Source organism: Lepidochelys kempii, chromosome 3, assembly GCF_965140285.1.
Source record: "Lepidochelys kempii isolate rLepKem1 chromosome 3, rLepKem1.hap1, whole genome shotgun sequence".
In the NCBI taxonomy this organism is placed as follows: domain Eukaryota; kingdom Metazoa; phylum Chordata; order Testudines; family Cheloniidae; genus Lepidochelys; species Lepidochelys kempii.
Genome location: NC_136382.1, coordinates 168801253 through 168826483, shown reverse-complemented (window position 1 = coordinate 168826483; position 25231 = coordinate 168801253). Strand labels below are relative to the sequence as shown.

Below are 25231 nucleotides of genomic sequence, written 5' to 3'. Positions count from 1 at the left end.
AGGAAGGGGTTAAGAACTGACAAGCAACCTTTCATTTCAGATAACAGAACAATTGTACATGACTTATACAAAAGTTAGTTGAAAAAAATTGGTGGTGCTTTTTTGTACACTTATAGCACCAGAACCTGTATTCCTTATGCAGGCCCAACTCCCACAAATTGGGAGGTATGCAGGGTCAGGCCAAGGAACAATCTATATGCAAAATATACTTTTGAAATGCACTAGATTTAAATAAATAACACCTTGCCCCTCTGTAGTGCCTTCCATCTCAGGGTGTCAAAGCACTTTTATAAGTCCTGTGGAGTAGAAAAAAATATCCCCATTTTACAGATAAGAAAACGACAGTGAAGTGAGGTTAAAGGGGAAACCCTATCCCTGCCTCTTTGGAGGCACTCTTGACAATGGAACTGATGATGTTCTGCTGTGGTGGAGGAAGGGAAAGTGCCAAGACTGCATGAGAGCGTGCAAATCCCCTCTGCTGTGCAGAGCTCAGTTTTTGGAAATACCACTGGATGCTATGGTGCAGGGTAAGTGGGGCAGGGCCAGAGAACTTGCTATTCCAACCTGACACAGAAGAATGGGCTGGAGTAACCTCCATGGAAGGCTCCACACCCTGAATTTGCCCAGAGGAGGGGAATTCCTCAGGTTGGAAACCACACAGAAAATTTGCCCCTAAGCAACTTGTCCAATTCCCACAGCTAGTCCTGGCAGAGCCACAAACAGAACCCAAATCTCCTGACTTTGGCCTTAGTATATTAGTCTCACAAGTAAAACACAGGGTCCACTCAAACTGCCATGGGAGCTGCTTCTGCTTGCAAGTTTTATTTAAGAGGGGGAGGGGAATATCAAGGGAATCAATCTATTTATTGTCCCATGAGAACAGTGATAACACAAAATAATATTTCTATTCATTCAGTCACTGAGTGAGTGGCCTTATTTATTTATCCATAATCTTTTATCAGTGACATCATCAGCTGTCAATGCATTGGGGCCTTAGGTTTCCTTAAGATTAATTTCTTCAGGAATTTATGCTGACTTCTTTTAAAAATAGTTGTGAAAAGTTAAACAAGAGTAGATGGTGATGCTAACAAAGGAATTTGTTTATTTTTTTTTTTAAAAAAAGAAGAGCTTAATGGCCTATTTCAAGTCCTTTCAGTTTAATTTAAACACAGTAGTAGATATTCTGTGTTCTTCTGATGAATATAGTGGCAGAGAAATAGGGTAATAGGATACAAGGCGATACTTCAACTTAAGACATTGTTTCACATTAGCCATATGAATTACTAAAGTCAGCATGTGAAAATGGTATAAGTGTCTGCCTGGATGTGTGACTTCAGGCGTAGCAGAGGTTGCTCAATATTTTACGGGATTAAACTATTACATGTATTTTACACACACGTACACTTTGCTATAGAACAAAATAGACCTGATTACTTCACTGCCTTATACCATCTTTACTCATTTACACGCGTGCAAAAATGAGTGTAAAATATTACAGGCAAAGTTCTCCAGACCTCTAAGCTAACGACGCTACTTACGCAGCTCTGCTCAGGCACAGTGGAGAACTGAGCCCAGTACAGTAGCTTTATTTTGCCAGTAGAAATTTCTCGTAGAAGAGTTGGGTATACTTGTTCTGAAAGATTAAGGTTATTGGGTTGGTGAGTTTTTTGTTTTTGTTTGTTTTTTAAGGCTGGTATGAATGACAGATACTGGTTTAAGCCACCGTGAGGTTCCATCTTTTCACAAAAAGGTCAGACTGAATCAAGGGATAAATACCACATTTTCAATGCTCCAGCCACCTCATGATTTAGCTACGTCTACTGGATTATCCGTCTTTTCTCCTTCACAGTGTTGTTCACATCACTGCAAGCTCTTTGTATGGTTTTAATGCCTCCAACCTAGAGTGCCATTCCTAGTTTAAATCCTCTACATTTTTAGATTACTTTGACCTTGGGAGATAGAATATTGTTTTGAAAAGGGATTATAAACGACATTAGCGTTTGCTTATTATAACACATACCTGGTTAAGAGTGACAGCATTGTCTGTAAAGCTTCTCCTGAGTGATCCCACAAGAATTGCTTTTAGTTTTAAACAGACCCCCCCCTTTTTTTAAATGGAATTGAAATTATAGGTACAATTTTCAAAAGCACTCAGCACTGATCTAACTCTGCTCGCACTGAAGGCAGCGTTAAAACTCCTATTGACTTCAATGGGAGCACAGTTAAGCCAGGACTGAGTGCTTTGGAAAACAGTCACAGGTGACGTGCATGCACCTTTACACAGACTCACGAGGTAGAAAGGATGTTCTTATGCTCAGTCCCTGGAAAAATCATGGAGCAGGTTCTCAAGAAATCAATTCTGAAGTACTTAGAGGAGAGGAAAGTGATCAAGAACAGTCAGCATGGATTCACCAAGGGCAAGTCATGCCTGACTAACCTAATTGTCTTCTATGATGAGATAACTGGCTCTGTGGATGAGGGGAAAACAGTGGATGTGTTATTCCTTGACTTCAGCAAAGCTTTTGATATGGTCTCCCACAGTATTCTTGCCAACAAGTTAAAGTAGTATGGGCTGGATGAATGGACTATAAGGTTGATAGAAAATTGGCTAGATTGTCAGGCTCAACGGCCAGTGATCAATGACTCCATGTCTAGTTGGCAGCAGGTATCAAGCAGAGTGCTCCAAGGGTCGGTCCTAGGGCCGGTTTTGTTCAAGATCTTCATTTATGATATGGAGGAAGGCGTGGATTGCACCCTCAGCAAGTTTGCAGATGACACTAAACTGGGAGGAGTGGCAGATACTCTGGAGGGTAGGGATAGGATACAGAGGGACCTAGACAAATTAGAGGATTGGGCCAAAAGAAATCTGATGAGATTCAACAAGGACAAGTGCAGAGTCCTGCATTTAGGAAGGAAGAATCCCATGCACTGCAAGAGACTGGGGACATAGTGGCTAGGCAGCAGTTCTGCAGAAAAGGACCTAGGGGTTAGAGTGGACGAGAAGCTGGATATGAGTCAACAGCGTGCCCTTGTTGCCAGGAAGGCGAACAGCATTTTGGGCTGTATAAGTAGGAGCATTGCCAGTAGATCGAGGGACATGATCATTCCCCTCTATTTGGCTTTGGTGAGGCCTCATCTGTAGTACGGTGTCCAGTTTTGAGCCCCTCACTACAAGAAGGATGTGGAAAAATTGGAAGGAGTCCAGGGGAGGGCAACAAAAATGATAAGGGGGCTGGAGCACATAATTTATGAGGAGAGGCTAAGGGAACTGGGATTATTTAGTCTGCAGAAGAGAAGAATGAGGGGGGAGGGAGATTTGATAGCTGCTTTCAACTACCTGTAAGTGGGTTGCAAAGAGGATAGATCTAGACTGTTCTCACTAGTACCAGATGACAGAACAAGGAGCAGTGGTCTCAAATTGCAGTGGGGGAGATTTAGGTTGGATATTAGGAAAAAACTTTTTCACTATGAGGGTGGTGAAGCACTGGAATGGGTTACCTAGGGAGGTGGTGGAATCTTCTTCCTTGGAGGTTTTTAAGGTCAGGCTTGACAACACCCTGGCTGGGACGATTTAGTTGGGGATTGGTCCTGCTTTCAGCAGGGGGTTGGACTAGATGACCTCCTGAGGTCCCTTCCAACCCTGATATTCTAGGATTTTATGCTTCTGTGCCAGGTTCCTGTGTGACCTTGAATAAATAATCTCTTCTCTGCCTCTGTTTCTTCATCTGTTAAAGGGGGGTGATAACACTGATACCTCACCACAGCATTGTGAGGCTAAATTAATTAAGGGTTTGAAAGCATGGTGAGACTCTTTAATGGAAGGTGCTATAGAAATGCAGAAGATTAGCATTATATTAGGTATGCATAGACGCACACACATTATAAACAATGAGACGTACCCAAAATAGCAACAACTTCATCGTCTTGGATTACTTCCAAAGACCCTGAAACCACAAAGCAAAGGCTGTCCACACTCTCGCCAGCATGGTAGATCAGATCCCCGGGGGCACAGTGTACAGTCTGAAATTCCATGGCCAGGGCTCGAAGGCACCCATCGCTAGCCAGTCTGAATGCTGGGTGCTCCTTGAAAACTTTGCGGTTCAGATGCACACAGATGTCTGCTCGCATATCCTTAGGGCAGATCTGTAAAACCTAAAAGGAGATTAGATCATCAGTTTCTGTGCAAGAGTCCTGGAGCATTCTATCGGCCGGTTGCCTTCCTGGTGTGATCCCATTTTTTTTAAACTATAGCAGAGTTTAAGAACTATGGGATTCTTCTCATACATTTCCACCCTCAGTTAAAAGAAAAAGCTCCATAACATTAACTTAGCCTACTTTACAACACTAGAAGGAAAATAATGTTTTTTTCTCAGCAACATGCTCTGCTGGATATTGAATTATAGAATAAATGCTGCAGGTATTTAAAACAGTAAAATTAACAGCACAGTGATGCACAAAGCTTGTGTAGAAACGACTGCTAATGCCATGGGCTTGTATTTGATGGATATTTCATTCTTAATAGGAAAATTCCATGAAAAATGCACAAACTATGCATAGTGCATTACCTACTTGGAGTGTGCGTGGTAAGGGGAGTCATGGATTCCTTTAAGCTAAATAATCAGAAAATGTATTAACCCATTGGGGCGAACTACAAAAATATAAACACCTCACCCGCTGGCAAGAATGAACAGAGTCCTTGGTGTGGGAGATAAATTGGCTTACACCTGGTTTTCCATAGTGAGGAATCTTTAACCTTCCCGGGACAACATTTCTTCTAGTGCACCATCCAAATGGGTTTCTGTTTATCAAGACTTTTTTATTAACATACTTCTGTCTTTGTGTGTATATTTGTGCCACTGCATTAGTGATCCTATTGTGTCTAATGTCACATCTACCTTGAGAGATTGTTGATATGCTACAGACACGGGTGAAGTGGGGACAATGGATTTGCCAGTGTACATACAAATTTAAAATTACTAGTGAAAACTCTGGAATTGTACAAAATGAACAGGAATTTGGGATCACAAGCTTTCATAGAATCATAGACTTTAAAGTCAGAAGGGACCATTATGATAGTCTAGTCTGACCTCCTGCAGAACGCAGGCCATGGAATCTCACCCATCAATTCCTATAACAAACCCCTAATTTACGTCTGAGCTATTGAAGTCCTCAAATCGTGGTTTAAAAACGTCAAGGTGCAGAGAATCCTCCAGCAAGTGACCCAGGCCCCACGCTGCAAAGGAAGGTGAAAAACCCCCAGGGCCTCTGCCAATCTGCCCCGAGGGGAAATTCCTTTCCGACCCCAAATATGGCAATCAGCTAAACCCGGAGCACGCGGGCAAGACTCTCCAGCCAGATACTACAGAGAATTCTTTCCTGGGTAACTCAGATCCTACCCCATCTAACATCCCACAGGCCATTGGACATATCTACTGCTAGTAGTCGAAGATCAATTAATTGCCAAAATTAGGCTATCCCATCATATCATCTCCTCCATAAACTTATCAAGCTTTGTCTTGAAGCCAGCTATGTCTTTTGCCCCCACGGCTTCCCTTGGAAGGCTGTTCCAGAATTTCACTCCCTGATGGCTAGAAACCTTAGCCTAATTTCAAGTCTAAAATTCCTGATGGCCAGTTTATATCCATTTGTTCTTGTGTCCACATTGGTACCGAGTTTAAATAATTCTTCTCCCTCCATGGTATTTATCCCTCTGATATATTTATAGATAACAACCATATCTCCTCTCAGCCTTCTTTTAGTTAGGCTAAACAAGCCAAGCTCCTTGAGTCTCCTTTCATAAGACAGGTTTTCCATTCCTCAGATCATCCTAGTAGCCTCTCTCTGTACCTGTTCCAGTTTGAATTCATCCTTCTTAAACATGGGAGACCAAAACTGCACACAATATTCCAGATGAGGTCTCACCAGTGCCTTGTATAACGGTACTAACACCTCCTTATCTGTATTGGAAATACCTCGCCTGATGCATCCCAAGACCGCATTAGCTTTTTTCACAGCCATATCACATTGTAGGCTCATAGTCATCCTGTGATCAACCAATACTCCGAGGTCCTTCTCCTCCTCTGTTACTTCCAAGTAATGCGTCCCCAGGTTATAACAGAAATTCTTGTTATTAATCCCTAAATGCATGACCTTGCACTTTTCACTATTAAATTTCATCCTATTACTATTATTGCAGTTTACAAGGTCATCCACATCTTCCTGTATGATACCCCGGTCCTTCTCTGTATTGGCAATACCTCCCAGCTGTGTGTCATCCGCAAACTTTATTAGCACATTCCCGCTTTTTGTGCCAAGGTCAGGAATAAAAAGATTAAATAAGATTGATCCCCAAACCGATCCCTGAGGAACTCCACTAGTAACCTTCTTCCAGTCTGACAGTTCACCTTTCAGTGTGACCTGCTGTAGTCTCCCCTTTAAGCAATTCCTTATCCACCTTTCAATTTTCATATTGACCCCCATCTTTTCCAATTTAGCTAATAATTCTCCATGTGGAACTGTATCAAATGCCTTACTGAAATCGAGGTAATTTAGATCCACTGCGGTCCCTTTGTCTAAAAAGATCTGTTACCTTCTCAAAGAAGGAGATCAGGTTGGTTTGATATGATCTACCTTTTGTAAAACTATGTTGTATTTTGTCCCATTTGCCATCGACCTCAATGTCCTTAACTACTTTCTCCTTCAAAAATTTTTCCAACACATGTCAAACAGGCCTGTAGTTACCCAGATCATTTTTTTTTTAACTTTCTTAAAAATAGGAACTTTGTTAGCAATTCTCCAGTCATATGGTAAAATCCCTGAGTTTACAGATTGATTAAAAATTCTTGCTAACAGGCTTGGAATGTCATGTGCCAGTTCCTTTAATATTCTTGGATGAAGATTATCCGGGGCCCCCAATTTAGTCCCATTAAGCTGTTTGAGTTTGGCTTCTACCTCGGATGTGTTAATATCTACCTCCATATCCTCATTCCCATTTGTCATCCTACCATTATCCCTAAGCTCCTCATTAGCCTTGTTAAAGACTGAGGCAAAGTATTTATTTAGATATTGGGCCATGCCTAGATTATCCTTAACCTCCACTCTATCCTCAGTGTTAAGCAGTCCCACTTCTTTCTTTGTTTTCTTCTTTATTTATATGGCTATAGAACCTTTTACTATTGCTTTTAATTTCCTTTGCAAGGTCCAACTCTACACGGCTTTTGGCCTCTCTCACTTTATCTCTACATGTTCTGACCTCAGTAAGGTAGCTTTCCTTGCTAATCCCTCCCATCTTCCACTCCTTGTAGGCTGTTTTTTCTTAATCACCTCTCTGAGATGCTTGCTCATCCAGCTTGGTCTACAACTCCTGCCTATGAATTTTTTTCCCCTTTCTTGGGATGCAGGCTTCTGATAGTTTCTGCAACTTTGACTTGAAGTAATTCCAGGCCTCCTCCGCCTTTAGATCCACAAGTTTTTCAGTCCAATCCACTTCCCTAACTAAATTTCCTTAATTTTTTTAAGTTAGCCTTTTTGAAATCAAAAACCCTAGTCACAGATCTTCTTCAAGACTTCAATCTTGATCAGTTGTGCCATCCTCCATCCTGAAGTCTATCTCCCTCCTTACTCAGGTGAAGTCCATCCCGAGAGAACAGAGAATGCTTCCCAGTGGCCATACATCCCAAAGCCCTCCTTATAGCGTCACTGCCTGAGCCATCTGTTGAGCATCATAATCCTGTCACACCTTCGTTTCCCTTCTCTAGGAACAGGCAGAATCCCACTGAAGATCACCTGAGCCTCTATTTCCTTTAGCGTCTTTCCCAGCCTGGCATAGTCTCTCTTGATACATTCCAGTGAGAATCTAGCCGTATCGTTTGATCCCACATGAAGGATAATCAATGGATTCTTTCCCGCTCCCGTTAGGATCCTCTTCAGCCTCAGGTCCACATCCCATATCTTAGCATCTGGCAGACAGCACACCCTTCTGTTCTCTGGATCAGCTCTTGTTACAGGCCTGTCTGTTCTTCTCAGTAATGAATGCCCAGTCACGTAGACCTGCCTTTTCTTAGCGATGGTGCGATTCTCCAGTCTATCCCCTGTTCCATCTGGCCGCAAGTCCTCTGGATTCCTATTGTCCCTTGCAATCCCCTGCAACCCATCCCGTATCCTCCTGGGGCTTATATTTGGGGTTTTCTTCCAATAGGATTATCTGCTCTTCTTTTTCTCCTTGCTCTCTCACCTTCAATGACCATCTGCTGTGCCCCTTCTTCATTTTCCAACTCTGCAAACCTGTTCCTGAGCAATATTTCTCCTTCACTGCCCCGTCCTTTCCTCTGCCTGGTTCTCCTAGTCACATGCTTCCACTGTCCACTTTCGTCGCCCATCAGTATCTCCTCAGATTAATCTCTGATGAACTGGACATCAACATTCACTATTTGAGAGAAATAGGTCTAATTGAGCAGATGGTGTTTGCCTCATTTTTCTCAAAAGTAACTACTTCATCCAATTAAGGAACAACCTTCATGAACTCTAAAGTTACTCCCATGCAGCCTTCCCTTCATGGAAGGAGGGTGGTGGTTTCAGTGCAAAAGCTCATGGGGATTAGGGGCAAGGGTAAAACAGTAAATAGTTAAGACTTATCAGAGACCAGAGACTATAAGGGACCACCACAGTACAAAATTAATTTCCAAGGCTGGCATTTTCAAAGATAGACACCTATATGGCATGTTAACTACATGCATGCATCCCTGCACACAGCTTATTATTTGTGTATGCAAATATGCCTGCAGGGTCACATTTTCTATCACTGGCCAAAGCCTAGGTACCAGGCTTTGCTCATGAGTCCTCTACAGAGCTGGAGGGATGGAGTTCTACAACCAAGAGTGCAATGTGCAAGAAGAAAACTAATCAACAGCCTCTACAACAGTCTCCTTAACTACCATGGCTCCCTAGTCGGGAGACAAGCCAATCTGTTGCAGCTCCACTAAAGCTTTAAGTTTCCTAGTCCCACCCCTAAGGAGTCATGCTACCATAGGATGCAGCCCCAGGCTGAGAAACGCATTTCTGTGGTGCTTGGGCATGGACCCTATTTGATGATCTCTCCAGTCTGCCCATGCTGAGCAGCAGAACCTCAGTAGTTCTGCAACTTCTCAGGCTCTACATTTCCTCATTAGGAGTGAGGGAGCAACATTTGGCTTGGACACACACAAATGAGGTGGTTAGCTGTGCAGTTACACAATTTACTCTTGCAATGTTTATGTTCACACATACACGTCATATTTGCAGAAACTTGCCATTCAGAGATTAGCCTAGGAAGCATGTGCGTGCGTGCGTACACGCACACCCTCCCCCCCACACACAAATATCTTATTGTCACATACATATTGTCAGTGCTGTTATAACTGGGGCAATTGCAGGAAAACTCTGATTTTGCTACCAATGACTTTATGAAGGCATACAATACAAAGCAGCAGTATTGAGGACGGTGAGCTGACCAAGTGGTTTGAAGTGAAAACTGGAGTCAAACAGGTATGCATATTCAGTCCCATACTTTTTGCTCTATACTTAGAAAATTTCTTGTCCTATTCCCTTAACATTGGTGGAGGCCACAGGATATCAGGGCAAATGATTAATCACCTTGACTTTGCAAACAATATCATAATGGTACGGCCCCTGGAGGAATATAACCAAGAAGCCACAACTAACCTATACACAACAGCCACAGAATGGAGATGAAAACTGAACAAACAAAAAGACCAAACTAATTGAACCATCAAAAATTAAGAAACAGGCTAAGCTCATCATTAACAGTGTCAACATTGAACAAGGAGAGAGTTTTTGCTACTTAGATTCCATCATAAGGTATGACAACTACTATGAAAACAACATTGACAAGTGGATAGCTACTGCCAGGAGAACGTTCACTTGCCTAAATAAAATTGTTTGGACCCTTAACTCACCATGTCCATGACCGCTAAAACTAGTTTATATACAATGCGCATTGTACCCATATTACTTCATGGGTGTGAAACATGGGTACTGATAAAGCATCTGGGGCAAGAGCTGCAAATATTTGAAATGTGTTGTGTCAAGGTTCCTCCCCCACTCTGAACTCTAGGGTACAGATGTGGGGACCTGCATGAAAAAAACCTCCTAAGCTTATCTTTACCAGCTTAGGTCAAAACTTCCCCAAGGTACAAAATATTCCCCCCGTTGTCCTTGGACTGGCCGCTACCACCACCAAACTAATACTGGTTACTGGGGAAGAGCTGTTTGGACGCGTCTTTCCCCCCAAAATACTTCCCAAAACCCTGCACCCCACTTCCTGGACAAGGTTTGGTAAAAAGCCTCACCAATTTGCCTAGGTGACTACAGACCCAGACCCTTGGATCTTAAGAACAATGAACAATCCTCCCAACACTTGCACCCCCCCTTTCCTGGGAAATGTTGGATAAAAAGCCTCACCAATTTGCATAGGTGACCACAGACCCAAACCCTTGGATCTGAGAACAATGAAAAAGCATTCAGTTTTTTACAAGAAGACTTTTAATAAAAAAATAGAAGTAAATAGAAATAAAGAAATCCCCCCCTGTAAAATCAGGATGGTAGATATCTTACAGGGTATTTAGATTCAAAAAACATAGAGAACCCCTCTAGGCAAAACCTTAAGTTACAAAAAAGATACACAGACAGAAATAGTTATTCTATTCAGCACAATTCTTTTCTCAGCCATTTAAAGAAATCATAATCTAACACATACCTAGCTAGATTACTTACTAAAAGTTCTAAGACTCCATTCCTGTTCTATCCCCGGCCAAGACGACTACAGACAGACACAGACCCTTTGTTTCTCTCCCTCCTCCCAGCTTTTGAAAGTATCTTGTCTCCTCATTGGTCATTTTGCTCAGGTGCCAGCGAGGTTACCTTTAGCTTCTTAACCCTTTACAGGTGAGAGGAGCTTTCCCCTGGCCAGGAGGGATTTCAAAGGATTCAAAGGGATTTCCTTCCCTTTATATTTATGACACGCCCCCCAAATCTCAGCTAGGGTGAAACACTGGCTGGGATTTCTTCCTGGAGCTCTAGGAAAAACAGAGTTAATAAGACACATGCATCTCTAAATATACTACCAAGTACATAAAGACTAACAATATTTTCCACATCTCAAGGACGATTTTAACCAGTTGATTCTGGGAAACTTTCACGGGAGAGTGCATCAGCCACTTTGTTAGAAGCTCCTGAGATGTGTTGGATGTCGAAATCAAAATCTTGGAGAGCTAAACTCCACCGAAGAAGTTTTTTGTTAGTTTCTTTGACGGTGTGAAGCCACTTTAGTGCAGCATGGTCGGTTTGCAGGTGGAAACGCCGTCCCCAAACATATGGGTGTAGCTTTTCTAGAGCATAGACAATGGCATAACATTCTTTTTCAGTGACTGACCAGTTGCTTTCCCTCTCAGACAGTTTTTTGCTGAGAAACACTACAGGGTGGAATTCTTGATCAGGTCCTTTCTGCATTAAAACTGCTCCCACACCACGCTCGGATGCATCTGTGGTTACTAGGAACGGTTTGTCAAAGTCTGGGGCCCTTAGTACAGGGTCAGACATGAGTGTCGCTTTAAGCTTGTTAAAGGCCTTCTGACACTTTCCGGTCCACTGAACAGCATTTGGCTGTTTCTTTTTGGTTAGGTCTGTCAGTGGGGCAGCGATTTGGCTGTAGTGCGGTACAAATCGTCTGTAATAACCGGCCAAGCCTAAGAAGGATTGAACCTGTTTCTTTGACTTTGGGACAGGCCACTTTTGGATAGCATCCACTTTGGCCTGTAGGGGGCTGATAGTTCCTTGACCCACCTGGTGTCCAAGGTAAGTCACTCTGTTTAGGCCTATTTGACACTTCTTAGCCTTAACAGTTAGTCCTGCCTCCCTTATGCGCTCAAGGACTTTTTGTAGATGTTCCAGGTGGTCTGCCCAGGAATCCGAAAATATGGCCACGTCGTCAAGGTAGGCGACTGCATATTCTCCTAATCCTGCTAGGAGACCATCTACAAGTCTTTGGAAAGTGGCGGGTGCATTTCGCAGCCCGAAAGGGAGTACATTAAATTCATACAGCCCGAGATGTGTGATGAAAGCTGACCTTTCCTTGGCAGATTCATCTAGCGGTACCTGCCAGTACCCCTTGGTTAAGTCCAAGGTAGAGATGAACTGGGCCCGTCCCAGTTTCTCTAATAGTTCATCTGTGCGTGGCATTGGATAGTTGTCTGGGCGAGTTACAGCATTTAGCTTACGGTAGTCCATGCAAAAACGTATTTCCCCATCTGGTTTGGGAACTAGAACCACTGGAGATGCCCATGCACTTTCAGAGGGGCGGATTACACCCATCTGTAACATATCCTGGATCTCCCGTTCTATAGCAGTTTTAGCTTGAGGAGACACCCGGTAAGGTTGGACCCTAATTGGGTGAGCATTACCTGTGTCGATGGAGTGGTATGCCCGTTCAGTCAGTCCTAGGGTGGCTGAGAACGTTGGCGCGTAGCTAGTGCACAGCTCCTGGATCTGCTGTCGCTGCATACGCCCAAGGGTCATGGAGAGGTTCACCTCTTCCACACCACCAGCACATTTCCCTTCGTAGTAAACACCTTCAGGCCACTCAGCGTCGTCTCCTCCCTGGGCTGTAAACTGACAAACCTTTAATTCTCTGGATCGATTAGAAGAGCTGAGAGGCGGTGGGTTGCTCCGTGCCGCCGTCCAAGCTCTCTGGAGGCTTTCATCTGCTTCCTGTTCGGTCTGGAACTGTTCCCTTGATGCTGGAGACATCAGTCCCTCATTGGATTGTGGACCTAGGCTTGGTCCCTCTGGAAACGATATAGGGAATGGAGCTGTTTCTGTTGCCTGTGAACCGCTCTCCGCTGGTGCACTATGTTGGGATTCAGGCTCCGGCTGAGCCTCTTGTGTTGAGTTATCGGCTGCTGCCAGTTCAGGTTCAGTGGGGCCCTCTGGTGTTGAGGTTGCAAGTACTGGATTCAGTGCTGGCACGGGGTCTGGTGTTGGTTGTTTGGCTGGTTCCGGTTCTGGGACTGGTTCCGTCTGGGTCTCTGGGACTGGATCCACTACTGCTGTTGCAGACATTGGCCTGGGGTCCAGGTCCATCACCTCTGACTGGGTCCTGATAGAAGTTTCCGGAACAGAGCTAGGCCTCACGGCTTGTTTAGCCTGGCTGCGGGTGACCATTCCCACCCTCTTGGCCTGCTTCACATGATTGGCCAAGTCTTCCCCCAACAGCATGGGGATGGGATAATCATCATAGACTGCAAAAGTCCACATTCCTGACCAGCCCTTGTACTGGACAGGCAACTTGGCTGTAGGCAAATTGAAAGAGTTGGACTTGAAGGGTTGAATCGTCACTTGGATCTCTGGGTTGATTAAATTGGGGTCCACTAAGGAAGCATGGATAGCTGACACTTGTGCTCCGGTGTCCCTCCACGCGGTGACCTTCTTCCCGCCCACGCTCACAGTTTCCCTCCGCTCCAAGGGTATCTGGGAGGTATCTGGGCCTGTGGACCTCTGGTGTGATTCCGGTGCAATGAACTGTAATCTGTTGGGGTTCTTGGGGCAGTTGGCCTTTACATGCCCCAGCTCGTTACATTTAAAACATCGTCCAGCTGACGGGTCACCGGGGCGAGGTGGGTTGCTGGAGAACGGGGTGGTGGGACGATAAGGGGTCTGGAGGGTTCTTTGGGAGGTAGGTGGGGCTTTGGGCGGCCCCCGGTAATAGGGTGTGGTCTGGGGTGGTCCCTTCTGGTCTCCGCTCCAACTGCGACCAGTTTTCTTCTTCTCTGCCACCTCCACCCATCTGGCTCCAATCTCTCCTGCCTCGATTACAGTTTTGGGCTTCCCGTCTAGGATGTATCTTTCTATTTCCTCAGGAACACCCTCTAAGAATTGTTCCATTTGCATTAGGAAGGGCAAATTTACTGGAGATTCAACACTTGCTCCTGATATCCAGGCATCCCAATGTTTCACAATGTGGTAGGCATGTCGGGTAAATGACATGTCTGGTTTCCACCTTAGGGCTCGGAACCTCCGACGAGACTGCTCGGGTGTTATCCCCATTCTGACTCTCGCCTTGGATTTAAACAGTTCATACTTGTTCATATGTTCTTTAGGCATTTCAGCTGCCACCTCAGCTAAGGGTCCACTGAGCTGCGGCCTCAGCTCTACCATGTATTGGTCAGTAGAGATGTTGTACCCAAGGCAGGCCCTTTCGAAGTTTTCTAAGAAGGCCTCAGTATCATCACCTGCCTTGTAGGTGGGGAACTTTCTGGGATGGGAAGTGGTACCTGGAGAAGAATTGCTAGGGTTTGTTGGTATATTCTGCTGGGCCTTTATCCTCTCCACCTCCTCCACATGCTTCCTTGCCTCCATTTCCCTCTTGTGGGCAGCCTCCTGTACCTCCTTCTCCAGCCGCATGAGTTCTATCTGTCTTTCATGTTCCCTTTGTTTTTCCTCAGCCTGAAATTTGGCTAATTCCAGCTGTAGTCGAGCTGAGGATTTGGCCATTCTAACCTCTCTGTTTTTAACTAACTTTACACCCGAGGTTTAGAAATAAACAAACAAAACTTGGCTGTAAAATTTTGCTGTGCTGGAATAGAATACCTATTCTCTGATAGTGATTGTCAGCCTACAGAAAAAGACAATTCCCTTGTCTCTGCTCTGGGCCCAAATTAAAGCAAAAAACCTCCAACTACTTGGAAACCTGCTTACCCAGCCCAAAGAAAAAGCAAATGGGTAGAACACACACCCCCTATTTACTTTTAGGAAGAAAAGAAAAAAAAACCTCTGGGTTGGAAGACTGTGAATTTCCCTGCAGGAGTTAAGTACCCTGCCTCCAGGCAAAGAAAACCTGCAATTCACAAGATAATCCCCTTTTGTCTCTGCTTGGCCACAAAGCAGAGAAAAAACAATCTGCTTTCAGTTTCAACTGCTTTCTGGACTTCCTTTCCAAAGGAAAAAAAAAATTCTTTTTAAAATCTGTATTTCTAGTTCAAAAAATCTCAACTGGATCTCAAAATGATTTCAGGTTAATCCCACCGCTGTGCCACCATGTCAAGGTTCCTCCCCCACTCTGAACTCTAGGGTACAGATGTGGGGACCTGCATGAAAAAAACCTCCTAAGCTTATCTTTACCAGCTTAGGTCAAAACTTCCCCAAGGTACAAAATATTCCCCCCGTTGTCCTTGGACTGGCCGCTACCACCACCAAACTAATACTGGTTACTGGGGAAGAGCTGTTTGGACGCGTCTTTCCCCCCAAAATACTTCCCAAAACCCTGCACCCCACTTCCTGGACAAGGTTTGGTAAAAAGCCTCACCAATTTGCCTAGGTGACTACAGACCCAGACCCTTGGATCTTAAGAACAATGAACAATCCTCCCAACACTTGCACCCCCCCTTTCCTGGGAAATGTTGGATAAAAAGCCTCACCAATTTGCATAGGTGACCACAGACCCAAACCCTTGGATCTGAGAACAATGAAAAAGCATTCAGTTTTTTACAAGAAGACTTTTAATAAAAAAATAGAAGTAAATAGAAATAAAGAAATCCCCCCCTGTAAAATCAGGATGGTAGATATCTTACAGGGTATTTAGATTCAAAAAACATAGAGAACCCCTCTAGGCAAAACCTTAAGTTACAAAAAAGATACACAGACAGAAATAGTTATTCTATTCAGCACAATTCTTTTCTCAGCCATTTAAAGAAATCATAATCTAACACATACCTAGCTAGATTACTTACTAAAAGTTCTAAGACTCCATTCCTGTTCTATCCCCGGCCAAGACGACTACAGACAGACACAGACCCTTTGTTTCTCTCCCTCCTCCCAGCTTTTGAAAGTATCTTGTCTCCTCATTGGTCATTTTGCTCAGGTGCCAGCGAGGTTACCTTTAGCTTCTTAACCCTTTACAGGTGAGAGGAGCTTTCCCCTGGCCAGGAGGGATTTCAAAGGGGTTTACCCTTCCCTTTATATTTATGACATGTTGTTTGCCCCACGACAAGATTAGATAGACTAAAGAAATGAGGACACCCATAGAAGTACAATGAGCAACTACAATGGTTTGGCAATGTTGCTAAAATGACCGAAAACGGACTGCCTAAAATTGTTCTGCATGGAAATAATGCATGGAGCGGCAGGCAGCGGACATCCAGGGAGACAGTGGTACAACATGGTATATGAAGCAATCCAGGAAACTCCCCTACAGGGTCCAATGACAACTCAAAACAGAGGTGGATGGAATCCTCTCATAACTTTGGCCCTACCCAGCCTTGGTGTTGGAAGGAGGAGACGATTTTATGAAACTCTCATCCAAAATGCTTCTGGTTCCCCCTATCGAATAAGAGATTATTGTATTTCTCACTACCATTTTAGAGAAGTTTTGGGGATTGCCTTCAGACTTTCAAATATGTTAAACCCACTATAGGTAACCCTTGATTTCTATGAGAATTCCTGGACCGTAGTAGCCTTTCATCAGTATGAATATCACAAAGAACCCAAATGTGGGTCATCATAGATTAGTTAGTGTTTTTAACCAGGAACCCTGGCACTTGATGAGAATGACATTTGCAAAACCTGCAGGCTTGCCTTTGCTTTTAGTTTGTTATTCATCCCCAGACTTATGCACAATCAGCACGAGTTCAAAGTACCATATTACAAAGATTGATTCTGAGGATAAGTTCACCTTTAAATATTTGTTTTACCTATAGCGGGTCGCATTATTTTACACACTAACAATGGCAGCTGTGCAGGCATGTGGAAGTGATACCATGTTTTATTCATTATCCAGCATTCTGGAAGTTGTGTATGAATGCAAAAATCAATGGAGCTCAGACTTGAGAATTTATGGACTGGCACAACCATTAGTCAGTGGTATATTCGTTAGTCCTTGTTATAAATGGTGAGGCTGATTTTTTTGTTTTTGTTTTATAGCCATAAAGATTGGCGCTTAAGCTTCCAAAGTGTCAGTTACTGAAAGCTACATCATATGCTCTCTGAGATTCTGATAATTGGAGACTTTTCATATTAAAATAATTCTAGAAGGTGAAATGAGTCAGATGTGATTTAATTTGAATCTTGCTATCTCCAAAGTCATTCTCAGCAGTACATATCCAGTATTTCCATGTTAAACAGGGGAAGCCAGGGATGAATACTTTTTTTTTTTTAAACTATGCAGAATTACTTTTTGTTGCTGGACCATCCCGCTGTACTGTGTGCCCTGGGTGTCCCCCAACCATCCTTCCCAGTTGGCTTTACATCCTTCCCTGAAGTCCACAGAAAGCAGTATTTGTGAGGATATGATCAGTGCCACTGCTGATCAGTAGCGCTGGACGTTACAATATCATTCCTCCTGGAGAACTGCTGCTCTGGACAATACCCCCTCAAGTTGCACTCTGGGATCCAGATGGCAGAAAGCAATGCTAAAGAGTCCCATTAGGAAGTCAAACAGTCCCATGTTCCTATGGGACTCCAGACAACTATCTCCAGGCTGCATCTGCTCAGCCCATCTCTAACAATGTTTTAAGCGCGAGAGAGCAATGAGTTTGTTTTAAATCACATCATCCACCATTTTGAACAATAAATTAAACAACCAACCAGAAGCCTGGTGATTGGAACGTTGTTGTAATTTCCTGAATTAATAACCCTGGAACACACATCATGCTCATTTCTCTGCTAACAAAAGGAAAAACAGTATCTCTATAAAAGTAGGCACCTAATATGAAGGGACTAAAGAGAATTTTCTTTTGTTGAAGGGGTATTTGTTATCTCAATACACACAATGGGAGTTGTGCCTGTAAATCCAATGAATTAAGATGAGAATAGTCCCCCTAGTAAAAGGTAGATCCCAAACTATCTTATTATTAGAATAGCTAACCTATATTAATAACCTATACCCTGTATGTCTACATGGTAATCAATACCCCTATTAATATGTGACAGGAGCAGCCTGTGCACCTTGTGCACAAAACCACATAGTTAAAACATGCTCCTCTCTCTGAGGTCAGGCAACTCCCCTTAGCAACATGACCTTGTTTCCTCCCAACCTCCTTTTGGGTGGCATGCATCCCTTAGGGCCCAGGATATGACCAATCCCTACACCCTTGGAGTACAGAGACTGCAATTGTGCCTGGCCCCTGACACGGAGGGTGAAAAGGAAAGCAAGGCTGCCTGTGCCCTGTCCTCCTGGATACTCAAACATGATCAGTGCACATTCTAGCCCTATGAGAATATAAAACCTATCATCATCAATGCACATTTTGTTTGTTTGATGTAATCTTAGCATCTCAATAATTCAACAGCTAAAAATATCAACATTGGGAATTAAATAGTTAGCGAGCCTGGAAGAGCTTTAAGTAAGTGATACGTTTCCTTCAGGTTGCATTCTCTCACCTTTTCAGTATCTATCCCCCTGGACATTGACCAAGTGGAAACGATATAGTCCATCACACGTTCGCTCAGACCTTTGGGTACTTGGTAGAGTTTAAGGAAGTCCCGGACACTGTTCAGCATTTCATGGTACCGGTTTGTGTTGGCATACATTTGCTGGAAGATGGTTGTCACGTTACCAAAAATGGTGGCATACAGAAGTGCTGTAAACAAAAGAAAAAAAAAGGTCAGTAGGCATTTTCCTAAAGTCTCAAGGAGCAGCAGACTGGAGAGCTATGTAATAATACATTGTGTTGGTTTGTCTGCCCTCTCACAATGTCTGTGTGTCCATATAGCCAAGGGCAACGGTAATGTCAGGTCCTCAGAAGTATATGTGATCACTTCACCAAGTTAGGCTGGTAAAAATCTTATAAAAACACAAATACAAACATTTCTTGTAGCACTACAAATTCAGGGTGGCTGTATAATTTATGATGGTGAGTATTGGGAGGTGAAAGAATTATCGAAACATATTCTATACATTTGTCTTTGACCATCAAACAATTCAGTAGCATCAAAAACCATATAAAAACAAAATGTAAGATAAAAGAATGTTAAGCCAAATAGTTTGACAGCAAATAGTTTAAAATTTCATCTATGGTCTATCGCTCCAGCGTTAAAATGCCATCAGTGACACATTTCCAAGCTTTAAATGCATTACTACAATAGTCAGTCGAGCCATCATTATCCACCTCAGCGTGACAACAACAATGCATCAAAGCACAAAATGGAATAGAATACACAACCACCACAGGTCAGTGATTTATAAATGCAAGTGTAATAATGCAGATTTTTATGTATTATGTTTTAATATTCTTCAGGCAGAAGGAACAGCAAGGTCTCAGGTAAGAATGAGAATTAGAGCAATCCCCGTCCCCAAACATAGAATCTGGGGTATGCCTTCTGACGACAATCAGTTTACTTACAATGGCCACATGGTTTATTTATTCAAAATTTGTTAAAGTAATAAAAAATGAGTCTTTTTTTATTTCCTTTAAAAAAAAAATCAGAGGCAGAAGGTCAGATACAGACACAAAGCGCTTAAAAAAAAAAATCCATTCACCCAAGGCATTAGGCTGGGTGAGTGTCAGCCGGAATGCCTGCATTCTAATGATGTACACGGTGCTGGAGTTACACTTCATGGTCACAATGTGAGGCAGCCTTTCTCAAGGTCTCTTACCTCATCTCTGTGCCCTACCCAAGCCACCTGTATGTAATCATCACTGAGAAAAGAGACCTGGGGAGCATAGTGAAGCACCAGATCAGCTCAATGAAAGGAAAGCCAAGAAACCATCAGAGTAGATTAGACAACCAAGGGCACAGTCAGCCTGAGAGGGTATCCAAGCAGCAACTGAGCACTGGCTGAGCAGCGGGTACCTGCTTCTAACCCACCTTGTCTCCTCCGCATTTTTTCTGCTTCTCTGTTTGTCATTTCCCTGTCGTCGTCCCCCCCCCATCTTCTTTCCTTTGTCCTTTTCCCTTTTTCTCTCCTGCTTCACTTCTCTAAGAGAGAATCTCATTATTTAGGCCAGGACTACAGCACCTATTTAAATGGTTTTACTCTGTTTAGCAGGGCTGAATTAAGGCAATCTGGGAGTCTAAGCACACCACCCCACAGAGGCCACCCTTTGGCCCTACCCCCACACCTCTAGGCCATACTCCCACAACTGTGGCCCTGCTCCTTCAAGGAGTAGTCTGCCCCAGAGGAGGAAGGACTCGACCCCCTTACATACCTCAGAATGGGGGCCCCTTCTAACACCAGGCCAGCAGAGCCATAATGGTGTGGCAGCTGCAAGAGCCTCCATAAACAGCATCCCCAATGGGCTCATGTTGGCTCCTGAGGGTAGAGGGTGTCAGAATTAGCAACCCAATAAAGTGAATAGAGTAGCTCTCAAATCAATTTGGGGTACTACTTTAGCCTGCCTACAGATTCAGGCAGCACCAGTTACGCTTGGTTCATGTTTCCAAGGTTTTGTTCACAACCACAAGGCTTAGAGACATAACTTTAAAAAACATGAAAGCTCATATTTTGAGGTCATTCCATGACTCCAGAGGCCAGGACCCTAGGTACAGATCTGTAATAGTGCTTATGTTTCAATCCAGTCCTGCCTTTCTGGGGCTCAGCACCTAAATGTTTAAACTGCAGGAAGGAGTCACTTGTGAGGCAGCCTAGCTGCACAGGTGCTGTTCACTCTGGCAAGTAGGCTTAGCACTTGGGTTACTTAGAATCAAGTACATTTTTAAAGCTCTGTACACCATACACAGAACATATACCAGTGACACCTGCTTTCCATAACTGCGTCGGCTGCTCTTAAGCCAACTAGAACACAACAAGATTTTATGTCTGATAAAGTCATCATCTTCTGTAGGTACTTGCAGAACTGTCCTTTTCTCCCTAGGCCATTGAGATCAGATGAGCAGGTTCAATCTGGATTTAGTCCAGTGCAGGGCCTTCTCAGGAGGACATGGCTATGCATGGCTATGCACTCCTTGAAGATGCGTAACCATTTTCAGAACTCATAAATCCTTTCTGCTTGAACCAGCTTGCCCATTTTCCACCTACCCTTCTGCACAGATGGAGAGGGGGCTGGTGCTAGGGGAATGTAACTGGACCACTCACCCTACTTCAGTCACCACTGTATACAGTGTCCAGGGGTCCTTTTGATAAATAATTTACTGAGCTCTGATACTTATGTATTCATGGGCCAAATCCTGAGGACCTTAGTCAGTTTCAACTCAATCACACCTCTTCTGGGATCCATAGTGTCTTAGTATAAGCACTGCTTAAAAGCTGAGTAAGGTCTTCAGAATTTGGCCCAACTTACTATACATAACCCTATTAACATACATATATTTGCTAACTTAACCATGTAGAGCAATCATAGCAGAACACCATAAAGAAAAGAAAAACAGGAAGGCCGGGGTTTTGAATCAGATAACCAAGAGCTGGTTGGACCTTGGACAAACCCCTTGGACCACTTCCTCATCCGTTTTTATTTAGTCCTTATGCTGACAAACCCTTCCATTAAAGTCAAGGGGTGACTTGATCACACTAAGTACCTACAAAACTTTAATAATGGGCTCTTCAATCTAGCGGACAAAGGTATAGCAAGATCCAATGGCTGGAAGTTGAAGCTAGACAAATAAGGACAAAATGCTTAACATTGTGCAGAATTAATAGAGCTGTGCAAAAAAAAATTCAATGAGCAGTTTATTTGCTGAAAAATGCAGTTTCTGGTCACAAAATTCAGGTTGAATTCAGCAAATAATTGTGGCAGAAAAAATGAGGGAGTTTTCTTTTTTTTCCCCTTCAAAAAAGCCAAAATGGTTTGTTGCAACATTTTCTAAGAGAAATGTTTCAACTTTGTTTTGAAACAATGTTTAATTTAGAAATTTAGATAGATTTAACACAAAGGGTAAAAATCACTCCAAAAATAAAATAATGTTTCAGATCAGATTGAATAAAATTTGGAACTGGGAAGCAGGGGGTCATTTCAGCAAGAAAAAAAATTGTTTTTTGGGTCAACCAGAAACAAAACAATTTTTGGTCAAAACTGAAAAATCAGTTTTTTGTCCCGCTCAAGTTACAAACCATTGGAACAACTTACCAAGGACTCTGGTGGATTCTTCATCACTGGCAATTTTAAAATCAAGATCGGGTGTTATTCTGAAAGATATGCTCTAGTTCAAACAGAAATTCAGGGACATCCTGTGGCCTGTGATATGCAGGAGGTAAGACGAAAGGATCACAGCAATCCCTTCAGCCTTATAACCTATGAGTCATTGAGAGCTCTGCCTGAATTTGCATTAAACAAACACTGAAGGAGGACTTAGGGCATTTGGCCTCTTCTTGTTAGTATTTTTCCCTCATTCTTTTCACATTTCCTAAAGGGGGAAAGTTAACAACTTTCTGGTCAATCTTTGCCCCATCAGAATGAGGTTTTGTCATCAATGAAATGAATAGTAGGTAACAAATCCAATCCCCCCCCCCCCCCCAAGATATGTTACGTGTTGGGTTTTACACCTACGATAATTACTTTATATTGTATTACATGACATTATGTTGTAAAATCACAAGGCACAACACAACTAGGGGAAGCAAACAAAATGTGTCATATTAAATAGGATAGCTAATCAATATCCAATTGCACTGTTTCATGCACTATAACCAGTTGTTGTTGAGAGCCAACACCTATCATTTGATTTCTCTGCTGATGGTAGAAATACATAAATATTTTAAAGCCAATGCAAGCAGCAGAAGGTATCCCACAAAATATGGCAAATAGGAATACTGGTTTGGTTTTTTTTAAAAGGTAGAGTTATGCTTTCAAGGGCAATCTTTATAAATTTTAAAGACATGACTAAATTAAAAATAGCATTAAGCAAATGGCTAAGACATCAGAGGTATGATTATGTCTGACCTAGCTGAAAGGAAGAGAAAAGGTGGCTCTGGGTCCTATTTATCTTTAGTGTAGCAAAGCAAAGCGCTACCCAAGCTGACTTAGGTACAGAATGGACCTAGAAAAAAACAAGTCCTTGCAGTGATAGTCCCAAATCAAAAACAGATCTAACTCCAGATCTGAATCCAAACTTTATATATAAAGGAGCCCAGCCAAAATCAGGGATCCAAAACCCCCAAAATGTGAGTGTTTACAGTGCAGATTTACACTTCCCTAAATAAGCCCATTAAAGAGAGAGATTCAACCCTCAAATCTGGATATCCTCTCATGTCCAGACACAATGTTCTAGTCCATCTCAGCTTTCATAGACCCAACCTTTGCACTATGTCCAGGCAAATGAGCTTAGCACAAAATGGCTACATGGGAGTTGCAGTAGATGTTGATGCCACTTCTGAAAGAGAAGGGAGATTCAAATGCTCCGTTCCCCCTTCTCCAGGCACATCTCTACCCCTCTGTTCCTTCTGTATAGGGATACAGAAGACCCTGATTGAAGATGTGGTCTCTTGGAGGTGCAGACCTCCTGCACGAGCTCTTCAAATCCTTCCACACCCTTCTGCTGCTGCTGTTAAAGGTTCTACACAGCTGTGAACAGTGGACAGAATTTTCCCCTTCTTGTACTTCTTAAATGGCTTTTCTTCCACCAATCAAAATCAAGATTTCAGCTTGTGGTGCAGCACGATCGATTATGCAAACAGTCAAGAAGAATAATTTTTCTATGGATTTTGCCTGACGGTATACAAATGATTTCCTATTTATTTGTAGCATTAAGGTTTACACGAGCTAAACTGTACGTAAAAGCCTGCGGGATGTAAGTGCCCCATCTCGTGGAGAAAGATGAAGAAATGCTTTTATCGATATATTTAATATAAAAGCGATTTAATCAGCAGATTTTCTATTTAAACACTATCACCTTTTTCCTACTAGATGCTCTTCTGCTACCTGCTAGGACCCTAAATATCATGGGTTAGATTCAACTCTGACTTTTGCTGGCTTATCTGGCATAATCCTGAACACAGGGCCCCCAGCAGTGGAAAGTCCACCTGGAGGGGAATCTGTGACAGCCCAAGGCATCTGTAAACCCTCTTCCACTGCGGAGCCTGCAGCTAGCCAACGCAATCCCAAAAATGGGCAGCAGTGAATAGAGAGGGGGCATGGTGGTTACCAAGGTTAGCTATGGATTCAGTACCTCGTGCACAGCTTTCATTGGCAAAAAGAAAAGGAGTACTTGTGGCACCTTAGAGACTAACCAATTTATTTGAGCATGAGCTTTCGTGAGCTACAGCTCACTTCATCGGATGCATACCGTGGAAACTGCAGCAGACTTTATATACACACAGAGATCATGAAACAATACCTCCTCCCACCCTACTGTCCTGCTGGTAATAGCTTATCTAAAGTGATCATCAAGTTGGGCCATTTCCAGCACAAATCCAGGTTTTCTCACCCTCCACCCCCCCCCACACAAACTCACTCTCCTGCTGGTAATAGCCCATCCAAAGTGGCAACTCTCTCAAATAAATTGGTTAGTCTCTAAGGTGCCACAAGTACTCCTTTTCTTTTTGCGAATACAGACTAACACGGCTGTTACTCTGAAAGCTTTCATTGGCAGGCCTTTACAGGAACAAACTGTCTATTATCACGTATGGAGCAGTGACTTCTGCTGGCTCAGGGAGTAGGAATTCACAACCCCTATGCCACGAGGGGAAAATTGAACCCCATGTCTCAGAGTTACTGTCCAAGAAAATCAAGCGATGTGAAGTCTGGTGAAAAACAATACCCAATACTTCATCTGGATTAGTACGATGTGTGCAATTTAACAGCAATTTCAGTTGCTAATTGCAGCCACTATGCGCCGATATTACAGTTACCTTGCCAAGGGAAATTATTGCCACATACATGAATTTCTTATTAAAAACCATTTTATTAGGATTAAATGGACACAGAAAGGATGAGGATTCTTTCAGTGTGGACTGGGGGATAACATTAGCATATTGCACAATGACCCGTAATGTTTCTACAGAGGATAGCTAGTTACATACCTTCACTTCTTTCTACACGAATAATGAAATGAATCCATCATAAGATGTTCAAAGCCACAGAAGGAATTCAGAATCAAAATTCTTCTCTTTCAAAGAGCTGGGTGGCAAAACAAACTCCTGTTTTCAAACTGAATGTTACTGCTCAAACACTAAATTGCGGTAGGATTTGCCAATCCTCCTGGATTGTCCCGGAGCCTCCAGCAATTACTCTTTGATTAAAGATTATGTCAGGTGATGAATTCTCCAGGAATACATCCAACCAAAATTGGC

The 25231-nt window shown here is 43.0% G+C and overlaps 1 protein-coding gene across 1 annotated transcript in view; it reads right to left on the bottom strand.

The window, feature by feature from the left end:
* KCNH1 (potassium voltage-gated channel subfamily H member 1) overlaps positions 1 to 25231 on the bottom strand; it is a 312945-nt gene that overhangs the window by 138225 nt on the left and 149489 nt on the right. The window contains exons 8-9 of the mRNA XM_078851976.1: positions 18427 to 18626; positions 3900 to 4152 (exon numbers count right to left, since the gene is read on the bottom strand). Of these exons, the coding sequence (XP_078708102.1) occupies positions 3900 to 4152; positions 18427 to 18626 (453 nt within the window). The remainder of the gene's footprint in view (positions 1 to 3899; positions 4153 to 18426; positions 18627 to 25231) is intronic.